This window comes from Melanotaenia boesemani, chromosome 15 (assembly GCF_017639745.1).
Source record: "Melanotaenia boesemani isolate fMelBoe1 chromosome 15, fMelBoe1.pri, whole genome shotgun sequence".
In the NCBI taxonomy this organism is placed as follows: Eukaryota; Metazoa; Chordata; class Actinopteri; order Atheriniformes; family Melanotaeniidae; genus Melanotaenia; species Melanotaenia boesemani.
In genome coordinates this window covers 29,505,483-29,518,381 of record NC_055696.1, presented here as the reverse complement: position 1 = coordinate 29,518,381, position 12,899 = coordinate 29,505,483, and the positions used below count along the sequence as shown (strand labels likewise).

The 12,899-nt window shown below is 45.1% G+C and overlaps 1 protein-coding gene across 1 annotated transcript in view; it reads right to left on the bottom strand.

Moving 5' to 3' along the window:
- Positions 1-2,745: 2,745 nt before the first annotated feature.
- The window catches only part of LOC121654990 (CLOCK-interacting pacemaker-like), a 23,986-nt gene continuing 13,832 nt past the window's right edge, over positions 2,746-12,899 (bottom strand). The window contains exons 3-4 of the mRNA XM_042009399.1: positions 6,198-6,331; positions 2,746-5,510 (exon numbers count right to left, since the gene is read on the bottom strand). Of these exons, the coding sequence (XP_041865333.1) occupies positions 4,305-5,510; positions 6,198-6,331 (1,340 nt within the window). The 3' untranslated portion in view covers positions 2,746-4,304. The remainder of the gene's footprint in view (positions 5,511-6,197; positions 6,332-12,899) is intronic.

Genomic DNA, 12,899 nt, shown 5'->3' with positions numbered 1-12,899 from the left:
CCAGTCTGTGGGACAGAGAACCTTATATGGTAAAGACTTAAGTGTGTACCATACAAATGCTATGCTTAGATACCTCACTAGCAACCCTCAGGCTACAAGAAGACCACTCTACCCACTGAGCCATTCCACCCCCATACCCCAAACCAACCGTGGCCCATTGGTTTCAGTTCCTTCTTGCTGTTCCATTGTTGCTTCTGTTTCTTGTTTACTGTTAGATGTTAATGTTTCATGCCAAGTTTTGTCCCACAGTCTTGCCTAATAGTCTTGTTTTTGTAAGTTTAATTTTGTGCATTTAAACCTTGTTCTTGCATCAGTGTAATTCCTGCCTCATCAAGCCTGCACTTTTGTCCTCACGTCCATGGCACCACGACAGAAAAGACTGGCCACAAACGGACTCAGCCGTAACATCACCTTGGCAGAGCTGGTGAGCTGGCCGGAGTGGCGTGTCTTGTTGACGGACAATGCTCCCCAGAGGTCATCATTCTGAGGCTCCGCAATGGAGATCTGGACACTTCCTGAAAGACCCACGACTCATGGGTCCGCATGGACCGCGGTGGTGGCCAGAAGGAGGCGAGGCTTCATACAACCTCACCTCGCATATTTTCATCACTAAAGAAGGAGGCAGTCTTCAGTCTGCCAGAATCTGTCCTCTGTGTCTATATGATATCCTAACATTACTTGTTTTATTTATAGATGACTCAGACAATTTATACTTATGACACTAAATATGAGGAAGTTTGGTATACAAAAGTTCAACAAGGGACGCACATTCTGGCAGGCAGCATTTCTTAATCTGCCTGAATCCATATCCCCTGCCTTTATAGCTTATATTGTATCCTGCCATCGTGTGTTTTGATAGATACCCTATATCAAAGATAGTCACTGCAGTAAATATGAGGTAGTTTGGCATTCATTTATAAAAGTTTAACCAGGGGCACAGATTCTGGCAGGCAGTGTTCCTCAGTCTGCCAGAATCTGTTTCCCCTGCTGCTTAGTGGTTTGAAAGTTCACAACAACTTCAAAGTTCACAAGTACAAAAGCGTAGAGCTGTCACCTAAAAAAAGAAGAATAGGACCACATCACGTTAAAAAGTGATACTTTATTGTAATAGTGTGAAACGACGTGATACGTTTTGTGGTGAAAATGTGAACTATAAACCATCCTCGTCTTGGCATGGGGAAACTGTGCATGCTTTGATCAGAGAAATGTCTTTTTTTTACCAAATGTGATTAAGTTGTACTTCATTGGTGAGATTTGGTGAATCATGGAGGACACTTTGATGTCAAACTTTGATGCACCGTCTGATCGCGTGCAGGCAGGTGACGTAGCGTGTTGTTCATAAAAAATAAATTAAGAGTAGAACAATTAATTCTTGACAAAAAGAACTTAAATATTTCTGCGTGATGAGGAGATTATCCTTAAACTCTCAAATGTAAGTCGCTTTGGATAAAAGCATCTGCTAAATGACTGTAGAATAGAATAGAATAGAATTTATTTTGCTTCAACATCAGCATACAGTAGCTACTTTGATTTCTTACATTAAAGTCTATCACATTTTAATGTGATAAGGATCCAGTTTTTTTAAATCTGGGTGACAGCGCCACACTTCTGTACTCAAGCAACACTTGAACACAACACTTCTATACTGCAGCCAATATTTTCAGAGTAAACAAGACAGACAGAGAGCACACAGTCCTGAAGTACAAAGCAGCAAAACATACATCATCTTACATGCAAAAGTCACATTTACACAAACCTTTGACTGGTACTGTACATAAATACAGTACATAAACAGACTGTTTCATTTATACAAAGACAACTACTTATTCATCTATTCATTTGTGGTTTTCTAACTTTATTTACACATTAATTTTTAAATTATAAACACTACCGTTCAAAAGTTTGGGGTCACTTTGCCATGGGATTCAATAGGGAAGTGACCCCAAACTTTTGAACGGTAGTGTATGTTATCATTTATTATTCAGTTGTTTAACATGCTTATTTTTATTTCACTTTGTTTTACAGAAACCTGGCATCAAAATGATTAACATGTCCCATTAAATGACTCAGCACATCCCTACACATATCAGCTTTCATATGGGTCATATTACAGGCAAAGGGTGTGGACTAGCAGCTAATTCTACTGCTTCAGTGAATACGAAAGTAAAAGTACTACAAGTCACTGTCAAGTCTGACGCTCAGTCACACTCAGTCCACACTGAAAGACATAAAGACTAATGTTCTAACGTTTCATCCCAGGTATCTGGAACTGAAAAATCCAGTATTTTACTGATCAGAATAACTTTTCCAGATTTAGAAGTCATTAAAAATGTTCATACATGTACATTTCCACATGTGTGTAGTACTTCTGACCACCTGAACTAACTTACCTCATAATACAAACTGAAGTCAAATCTATTAGGTCAGAAAGATAGAAAAGATCGAACAAGTTATTATATTTAAAAAGAAAAAATTAAACCTCACATGCACAATTTAGTAATTACAGTTACTATTAATAAAATATTATTTTTAATATCTTCTATGTTATTTTCATATTTACCAAATTCATCCTGTAAACCAGATTGGACCATCTGGATAGATGGTTTTGGTCCCTGGCTGTACATTTGACACCCTTAATAAGACGTTTAAAAAATTTACAGTGCTGCCACCTGCTGGGTGGAGATCTTAGCTGCTGCTGAAGGACCTTACACCATGTTTCTGGATTACTTCAATGAACAACAGAACTTCTGTGTGCCAAATCACCTTTATTCTTTGAGAGTACATGAAAAAAGTTTGTCTTCCCCTACACATTTGATTACAACAGGACCATTATCATGACCAGTGCGCCACATTCACAATCTAGCATGGTAGAGTTTATTAAATGTCCAGTGCAAATACAGTCATACCATCTGCAGACAAACTGTCATGCACACTCCAGAGTTAAACATAGAAGGAAATAAAAATGTGTATAAGTCCATTGGCAATCCCTGTGCTCCAACACATTTACACATCTACAAGGAACAGCTGAAAGACAAATGTCCCACACACTATGAACACACCATGCAGCTGATTTTTCTCTCTCAAATCAGATTGTTTCTATCCTGTCTCAGGGCACAGAGCTGCTGTCCTGGCCCACCATGTGCTGTGGCTTCAAATTTCACTAAATCAATCATACATCTTAATCTCAGCATCACTACAAAACATTTAATTATGGTTGATTTTAACCCCAAACATTCATCATCTAATCCTGAATCAGACAGCTCGGGTCACTCTGAGAGGAAATGCTGCTGACGTCACAACAAAAGAAGAACATCATGAAGCTGTCTGGATTCAAACTCAGGTATTTACATATGGATGTCCACTCAGATGCATCCAGTAAGAGGAGCTTAAAGTGTCAGCATCGTTCCAGCTGCAGAGAAATGATGAAACACCTTTTTTCTACTACTGTGGTATCTCTGCATGGTGGAGATGAGACACTCCAAGTCCATTTTCTGTCCACTCAGCCAGAAAGAGGGAGCCCAATTAGCAAGAATAGTTTTCTTTGTTTACTTCAACCTGTTATGATTTTATATGGAAGCATCTTGTCTTTACTATATGGCTTGCCATTGTGATTTTTAATTTCTGTGCCATTTTGGCTGTGTTGAACCTTCCCAAAGGATTTTCTTTTTTAGATCATTGTTGAATTTTAATGTCAGTTCCTTGAATTAGTTTAAAATGGCTAAGTTGCACAAAAGCTGGCACATTATATCCGAAAGACTAAAAAAATGCCCCATTGAAAACTATTATGAACAGCCTTTTTGAAGCCACATTTATTTTGACATAAACAAATGCATTCCTTTGTGTTAAGATTTCATTTTGTACTATTAGCCTTCTATTTTTATTTCCATATTTGTCCATCAGATTGTGCCACTTTTTTATTTTCAAAGCATGCAAAGCATTTTATGGAAATTATTTCTTTTTTTTTTTTTTTTTTTCGTAACAACTACGATCAATAATAATTATTTATATGTATATTTCAGGCCTAAAGTTTTAAAAGACTGACTCATTTGAAGTGGAAAAAATGTTAATATATAATATTTTTAATATTGTTTGTCCTTAGGATCAAATGTGTGAGGGCCTTTCAAGGATTAAAAAGACTGAGAGCTGAGATGATTCAGCAGAGGAACCAAAGAAAGCATCAGCCTTGCAGCCGACCTGAGTGGAGCTAGATGACCAGCAGCTATAGTCCCGAATGAAAATCAGTTTAATGTTTCAGTTTTTTCAGCTTTAAATAATCATAATCTAATAACCAACTCCTCCTGGAGCTACAGAGGATAGGAGTTTGTTGAGCTCTCTGGAAACCCCATTGGAGAGCTTCCCCTCTCATCTCTGACTGTCAGCCTGTGTTCCTGGATGGAGTCTGAAAAAGAGACAGAGGTGGATACAGGTTCAGGTGAAGGGGCGAACAGTGGGGAAGGAGGTGAGGTCCAGTTGTCCATGTTGTACAGGGACACTGACATCTTCCTTGTGGTTCTCGTCTGGTTCTCCCTTTCAGTGTCTTCCTCAGCTCTAGTCTGGTTGCTGCTGAGTGCTCTCAGGGCATCAAGGTCCAGGTTGGGGTAGGAACCTGATTCATCCATGTCCTGGAAGAGTTTGTTGAGGTTGTCAGCACCGCAGCTGAGGCCCGTCTGGCCGGCCTGGGCGATGTTGCACAGTACGTTTGTGTGCTGGCGCAGCTGGATGAGCTCCCTTTCGGTGGCGGCGCTCTGCTTTAGCAGCTCTTTGGTCCGCAGCGTGATAGCCAGCAGCCCCGATTGGTTGAGGATCTCCGCCGTGTTGTGGAAGCGCCGCTGGCGGGTAGAGGTGCTGTCCGGCGCCGGGTGATACGGGCTGTGAGCTGATGAAGAGGAGGGAGATGAGGAGGGAGGAGAGGAGGACGAGGAAGAGCTGGAGCAAGAGGGCGGCGACGGTGTCTGGGAGCTGGAGATGGAGGGCGAGCCCACGCTGTCAGGGGCTGAGTTCTTCCGGCAGGACTGGGATTTATGCTGGGAGGTGGAGGAGGAGGTGCGGCTGCTGGGGAAGGAGCCATGGCCCCCCCTGGCCTCCCTCTGCTGCAGCTGCTGGGGCCTCAAAATGGGGCCCATGACAGACCCCGTCTCCCTCTTCTCTTCCTCAGTGCACACTCTCTTTCTCTGGCTCTGGCCCTCGTTCTCTTTAACCCCCCCTCCCCACACAGAGCCCTTCACCTCATTGCTCTCCTTCCGGGGGTGGGGGGCAATGCGAGGGTAGGAGTTCAGGATGGGGAGGTAGGAGCTCTTATTGTTGTGGAAGCTGCTGCTACAACTTCCTGCTTTTTTCCCTGGGGCCTGCCGTGGAGCTAGACAGGATGGGGGGGGTAGGTTGGAGGAAGAAGGAGCCGGCATCACTGGTTGCTGGATCAGTATGACCTGTGTGGGGGCTTTTCCTCCACCGAGGCTTTGCCATCCTCCGGCCCATGAAAGGGGGCCATGCAGAAGCTGTTCTGGTCCAGACTGTGTCACCAGGAGGTTGTGAGCAGGATTTATATGAGCAACAAGTAAAAGACAGAGGATAGAAAAAGAAGACAAGAAGGAGAAGAGGTTAAAGTACCAAAGAGATGTTCAGCAGGTCACAGCATCACAGCAAGCAGATGTCCACACAGATGACTAAAGTCATGTTTTATAAGAAAAACTCATACCAAACAAACTTCAACAGTTTTCCTTTCCTTAACTTCTCTTCCCTTAACTTCCTTTCCTGCCTTTCCCTTTACGTCCCTTCACTTAACTTCCCTATCCTTAACTTTCCGTATCTTAACTTCTTTTTCCTTAACTTCCTGTCCTTAATCTATTCCCTGCTGGGGGCATCAGTCGGTCTGATTGATTGTTCAACATGTTTAAACCTGTAAGTACTTATGTGCTGCCAACAATGCAAAAATGCATCGTCATTCACTATTATAGTACTTAAAGGGTTAATGTGATGACAGAAAGCTAACAGCTAACCTAGCATGTCACTGTCTCTTCTGTCTTTTCATTTCCCTCCAGAACCAGCAGAACTGCTGTGTTTAACTGATGTGTGAGTTTCAGGATCAAACATGCTCAGCAGGATCAGCTTTCACCAGCTTTCAGGTAAACCTGCTCAGGTTTACCTGAAAGCTGTTCAGATACCTCCTCAGTGTTGGTGTGTTGATGTGTGTATCTCACCGGTTTGACCAGCAGGTTTTTGAAGACGTAGATGGGAGTGATGTCCTCATAAGGAGCCATGCTGTTGTTGGAGGGTTTGCTGTTTCCTCTGTGAGGTTCACTCTTACAGCTGCGCTGGTCGTCAGAGCCGGCCTCTGAGGGACAAATACAGCACTTTGTTTCTTTTACCACTCTCTGTGACAGGAAAATTATGGATTGTCACTAAACTGGACACATTATGAAGATGAAGCCTAAGGAGAAAGAAGGAAGCAGCTTCTGAGGAGAACATGAAACTCCTCATTAGTTAGGACTTAGATACAGGTGTTACCAGGTCACTTAGGTTGGACATGGGTACAAGTGTTCATGAGGTCCACCTGCTGACGCACATCGGTCTGTATGTGTGTCAAAACACTATATATATATATATATATATATATATATATATATATATATATATGATACTATACGATACTATACTTATCACATTAGGTGGTTTTTCTTGAAGCAGTCAGGCTCTTGGGAGATACATGGTACTAAACATGTAATTGCACCTTACTACACTTGATAAGGACAAGTCGGACGGAGTTTAATCCAGCTGCAGACGATGCTCCAGAGGAAGAGGAGAAGATGGGACACATGCACCTGTGGTCTTGCTAGGTCTTGTCATGTTGCTGGAATCATCCAAACTGCTTGATTCTTGCTGGTGACACCTGACACATGTTCCTTTCTTCTCGTTATCATAGGATTGCTTTCTTATGTCCATTGTCCAAAAGTATCAGTCTGCTACTACTTAAGTGAAGCTAGTTAATTACTTCAGAATCAGAAATACTTTATTAATCCCTTTGGAATTCCTCAGGGAAATTTGTGAAATTCACGCCAAATGCAGTGATACGTGATAACTTAAAGAATGCATTATGTTCTTTAAGTTATTGCTTGATTTGGTGATTACAAGCACATATAGATTAAATATACAAACAAACACACACACACAACTTGCAAATATCTCAAGAGATAAGTCTTCATAATGCAAAAAAGCACATACGGGAACTGATTATAGTTTTGATAATTTAGTACCACTATAAAAATAACTTAAATAATTATAAATAGATATGATGCAATGCAGTTAAAAAAACTGTTGAGTGATATTGTTGATGAGGATTTCAGGCCTGATGAAGACAGGTTCAGATTTCACTTTTCTTCAGCTTTGGCGACACTAGTGAAGAAAATGTCATCCTTAATGAGAAGTGGTGTGAGACAAGGACAGCACCATTGACTTCTTCAAAGAACATGTAGGTTGGTGACAACCAGTTCCAGGAGTTGACAACTAAGAAAACAGAGAACCTTCAGGCCTGTAATCGCTCCCAGACACCTTCGATTTCCAGCAGACTTGAAGAAATGCAAGAGTGTCCACGTTTCCAGGACTATGCTGAGAAAGCTGTCCAGAAGGAGCAGGCCCATCAGCAAACTCCTGGTAATTCTGTGTATCCCCGTTCACAGAACATCAGGAGTAAAAATCCCAGTTATCTGCCGACATCCCACAGAGAGAATGCAGGTTCCCAAATCCTGCAAATAATTCTCAAAGACCACTATCACAATTCCACCAAAGAGAACTGGACTATCTGAGAAATCAGGTGGAGGATCTCAGAGCAGGGCTGCAAAAGAAGAACCGGTTTCTCACTTTGGAGAAAGAAAAGAGGATGAAAGCAGAACAAGAATCTCAATTAAACTGAAACCAACTTTACTACCTGACCAATTAGGTGGAGGATCTGAGTGCAAGACTACAGAAGAAGAAAAAACTTCTCACTTTGGAGAAAGACAAGAGGGTAATAACAGAAAAAGAACCTGAAAGCTCCTGGAAAATGTTAGCAGAGTCAGACCAGCTAAGGAAAAAGAAATGCAGTTTCAGAAGACATTATGAACAGGAGCTGAAGGACATGCAAGAACATTGTTGAGGAACTAGGTCATTCATCCAAAACATGAAACCCAGAAGGTCAGAGTGAACTCAGACAGGTAGAAACCCTGGTGGGGAACCTCGGCGAGCTGGAAAATTTAAAGAAATGGTTAGAAACGGAGATCAAATCCAACCAAGACCTGAAATCCAAACTAAGGTCTTAGGAGGAGACAATACAAGATCTGGAGTGAAAGGTGTCAGAAATTACTGTCCAATTCAAGATGGCAAATGGCATCAATGAAACTCAGATCCTTGACCAGGTCTCTGAACCAGGCTATCTCTTAGCAGATTCCAAACCAGAACAGCTCTCAGAACCATCAGTGGATTCTCAAGTCCCAGAACCACAAGCAGACTCAAAACCACAGAGGATCTCAGAACAAGTGGACCTCCATCCACAGGAAGTCTCAGAATCGAGAATCTATTTATCCCTCCTATATCAACAGTTATATAACAGAAGACTTTTAGGTTTAACTCTTCTTTTAATAAATTGTACATATCACACAGTAAACATTGTTGAAGATGTTAGGGAGTGGTAAGAGCTACTTTAGTTATTAATACCTAAAGTGTTTTTTAAATTCATCTATCCATCCATCCATCCATCCATTTTCTGCCGCTTATCCGGGGTCGGGTTACGGGGGTAGCTGCCTAAGCAGGAAAACCCAGACTTCCCTCTCCCTGGCCACATTCACCAGCTCATCCGGAGGGATCCCGAGGCGTTCCCAGGCCAGCCGAGAGATGTAGTCCGTCCAGCATGTCCTGGGTCTTCCTCGGGGCCTGTTTCCGGTGGGACGTGCCCGGAACACTTCACCAGTGAGGTGTCCAGGAGGCATCCTAACCAGATGCCCGAGCCACCTCATCTGGCTCCTCTCTATATGGAGGAGCAGCGGCTCTACTCTGTGCCCTTCCCGGGTCACCGAGCTTCTCACCCTATCTCGAAGGGAGAGCCCGGCCACCCTGCGGAGAAAACTCATTTCAGCTGCTTGTATTCGCAGTCTTTTTCTGTCGGTCACTACCCACAGCTCGTGACCATAGGTGAGGGTAGGAACATAGATCGACCGGTAAATCGAGAGCTTTGCCTTTTGGCACAGCTCCTTCTTCACCACGACAGACCGATGCAGAGTCCGCATCACTGCAGACTCCGCACCGATCCGCCTGTTGATCTCCCGCTCCATCCTTCCCTCACTCGTGAACAAGACCCCGAGATACGTGAACTCCTCCACTTGGGGCAGGACACTATTGCAGACACGGAGAGGGCACTCCACCCTTTTCGGCTGAGGACCATGGTCTGGGACTTGGAGGTGCCGATTCTCATCCCAGCCGCTTCACACTCGGCTGCGAATCGCTCCAATGAGAGCTGAAGATCACAGCCTGATGAAGCCAACAGAACCACAACATCCGCAAAGAGCAGAGACCCAATCCTAAGGCCACCGAACTGGATCCCCTCAACACCTCGGCTGCGCCTAGAAACCTTTCCGGGAAGGCTGAGGAGTGTGATCCCCCTGTAGTTGGAGCACACCCTTCGGCCCCCCTTTTTGCAGAGGGGGACCACCACCCCAGTCTGCCAGTCCAGGGTAACTGTCCACGATGTCCACGCGATGCTGCAGAGGCGTATCAGCCAAGACAGCCCTACAGCATCTAGAGCCCTAAGGAACTTTGGGTGGGCCTCATCCACCCCCGGGGCCTTGCCACCAAGGAGCTTTTTAACCACCTCAGCAACCTCAGCCCCAGAGATGGGAGAGCCAGCACCAGCTACCCCAGACTCTGCTTCCTCATTGGAAAATGTGTTGGTGGGATTGAGAAGGTCTTCGAAGTATTCCCTCCACCGCCTCACAACGTCCCGAGTCGAGGTCAGCAGGCCCCCATCCCCACTATACAAAGTGTTGATGGAGCACTGCTTTCCCCTCCTGAGCCCCCGGATGGTGGACAAGAATCTCCTCGAAGCCATCTGGAACTCATTCTCCATGGCCTCTCCAAACTCTTCCCATGCCTGAGTTTTTGCCTTAGCAACCGCCGAAGCTGCTCTCCGCTTAGCCCGCTGATACCCATCAGCTGCCTCTGGAGTCCCACAGGCCAAAAAGGCCTGATAGGACTCCTTCTTCAGCTTGACGGCATCCCTTACATCCCTTTTTGTCCACCAACGAGTTTGGTGGTTACCCCAACGACAGGCACCGACGACCTTGTGGCCACAGCTGCGGCTGGCTGCCTTGACAATAGAGGCACGGAACACAGCCCATTCGGACGCAATGTCCCCCCCTCACCCGGGACATGGTTGAAGCTCTGCCGGAGATGGGAGTTGAAACTCTTTCTGACAGGGGACTGTGCCAGACATTCCCAGCAGACCCTCACAACAAGCTTGGGTCTGCCAGGCCTGACCGGCATCCTCCCCCACCATCTGAGCCAACTCACCACCAGGTGGTGATCAGTTGACAGCTCTGCCCCTCTCTTCACCCGAGTGTCCAGATCATGCGGCCGCAAGTCCGATGACACGACAACAAAGTCGATAATTGAAAGTGTCCTGGTGCCAAGTGCACATGTGGGCACTTTTATGTCTGAACAAGGTGTTCATTATGGACAGTCCATGACGAGCACAGAAGTCCAACAACAAAAAACCACTCGGATTTAGATTGGGGGGCCGTTCCTCCCAATCACGCCCCTCCAGGTCTCGCTGTCATTGCCCCTTGTGAGCATTGAAGTCCCCCAGCAGAACGAGGGAGTCCCCAGAAGGAGTGCTCTCCAACACCCCCTCCAAGGACTCCAAAAAGGGTGGGTACTCTGAAGTGCTATTTGGTGCATAAGCACAAACAACAGTCAGGACCTGTCCCCCCATCTGAAGGCGGAGGGAGGCTACCCTTTCATCCACCGGAGTAAACCCCAACGTACAGGCGCCAAGTCGGGGGGCAATGAGCATGCCCACACCTGCTCGGCGCCTCTCACCGGAAGCAACTCCAGAATGGAAGAGGGTCCAGCTCCTCTCCAGGACAGTGGTTCCAGAGCCCAAGTCGTGCGTCGAGGTGAGTCCAACTATATCAAGCCGGAACCGTTCAACCTCACGCATCAGCTCAGGCTCTCTCCCCATCAGAGAGGTGACATTCCACGTCCCTAAAGCTAGCTTTTGCAGCCGAGGATTGCCAGGGTCCCCGCCTCTGGCAGCAGCCCAGCTCACACTGCACCCAACCCCTATGGCCCCTCCTGCAGGTGGTGAGCCCACGGGAGGGGAGGCCCATGTCACCCTTCCAGGCTGAGCCCGACCTGGCCCCATGGGCAAAGGCCCGGCCACCAAGCGCTCGCCTCCGTGCCCCACCTCCGGGCCTTGCTCCAGAGGGGGGCCCCGTTGACCCACGTCCGGGCAAGGGAAACCTTGGTCCTTGCTTTCTCCTCATCATAGGGGTGATTTGAGCCGCACTTCGTCTGGTCCCTCCCCTAGACACCTGTTTGCCATGGGTGACCCTACCAGGGGCATGAGCCCCCGACAACATAGCCACTAGGATCATCAGGATGCACAAACTCCTCCATCACGATAAGGTGGCTTTTTAAATTATAGTAAATATTCAATAAAACTATTAATGAAAGACATTAATTTTAGGGCACCACAAACAAATCCAAAAAACTATTAAATAAATGTTTAGTCTCAAAAGTCTGTTGGTCTGTACATGTACAATCTCAGATGTATCTGTACATGTTTATTTTGTACATTAAAACAAAATACTACGTTACTGGAATCATAAATGTCATTTAACAGACGCTTTTCTCCAAAACGATTTACTGTGGGCTGTAATGTCTTGCCTAAGTGGAAGGTGTTGCTGTTCACCCCTGTGGGATTCAAACTTCGATCTCCCGCATGGGAGAGGGATGCTCTACCAACTGAGATATTCAGCCGCAATGTCTGATGCCTCTGGCGTGTCGCGCCTTCTGACACGGCAATGACAGCATCTTCCTCCTGCTAACACTATTCTGCCTTTCTGACACCAGTAATGCCCACGTCATGCCCATCCAATTAAATATTTTTACATTTTTCAACATGGTCCATCAGGATCTCTACCTCACACCCCGAAAAATTCCACTTCTTCCTTCTTTTTCCCTCCTGAGCTATCATGATGTGATGGATATTTATTATAGGTGTTCACCTGACCATTTATAACCACCATGTGGGCGTGGGAAGGCGTTCCCTCACGTGCGCCCGCTTTAGAGTTGATTCTGATTTAAAAACAGGCAGGCATGCTTTTATAAATCTGAATGTAGAAGTATGCTGCATTTTCTTTTTGGGCTGCAGATGCCACCTGTAGTTTGCTTTGCTATGCACAGTTTTATGCTTAGCAAATGCGAAGTTAATGGTTCGTTATTTCTAGTGCTGATGCTAATGCTAATGTCCAGTGTGTCTTTGTCCTTGGAACATGGTTTGGCTTCATTATACATATTACTCTGGGATTTCAATGTGTTTTTATGGGGTTTTTTTATATATAAACTGTAAGTGGAGTTATTGATGTAATGATACAGACATACAGTGGAACAAGACTAAAGGTAATCTCAGTGTTATAGAAAAAACTAAGAAACTGTGCAACTTCCTCCACTATGTGCATTAAGGCCAAGTGGGAGAAGGAACTTAACACGGAAATTACAACAGAAGAATAGCTCAAAATGTGTGAAACACAACACACCACAACAAATTCAACGAAGTGGAGGGAGTTCGGATGGAAAAATTTATCTCAACACTTTATTACACCTAAAATAAAGAGTAGACAAACCGGTTCACAACAATCATGCTGGCGGATATG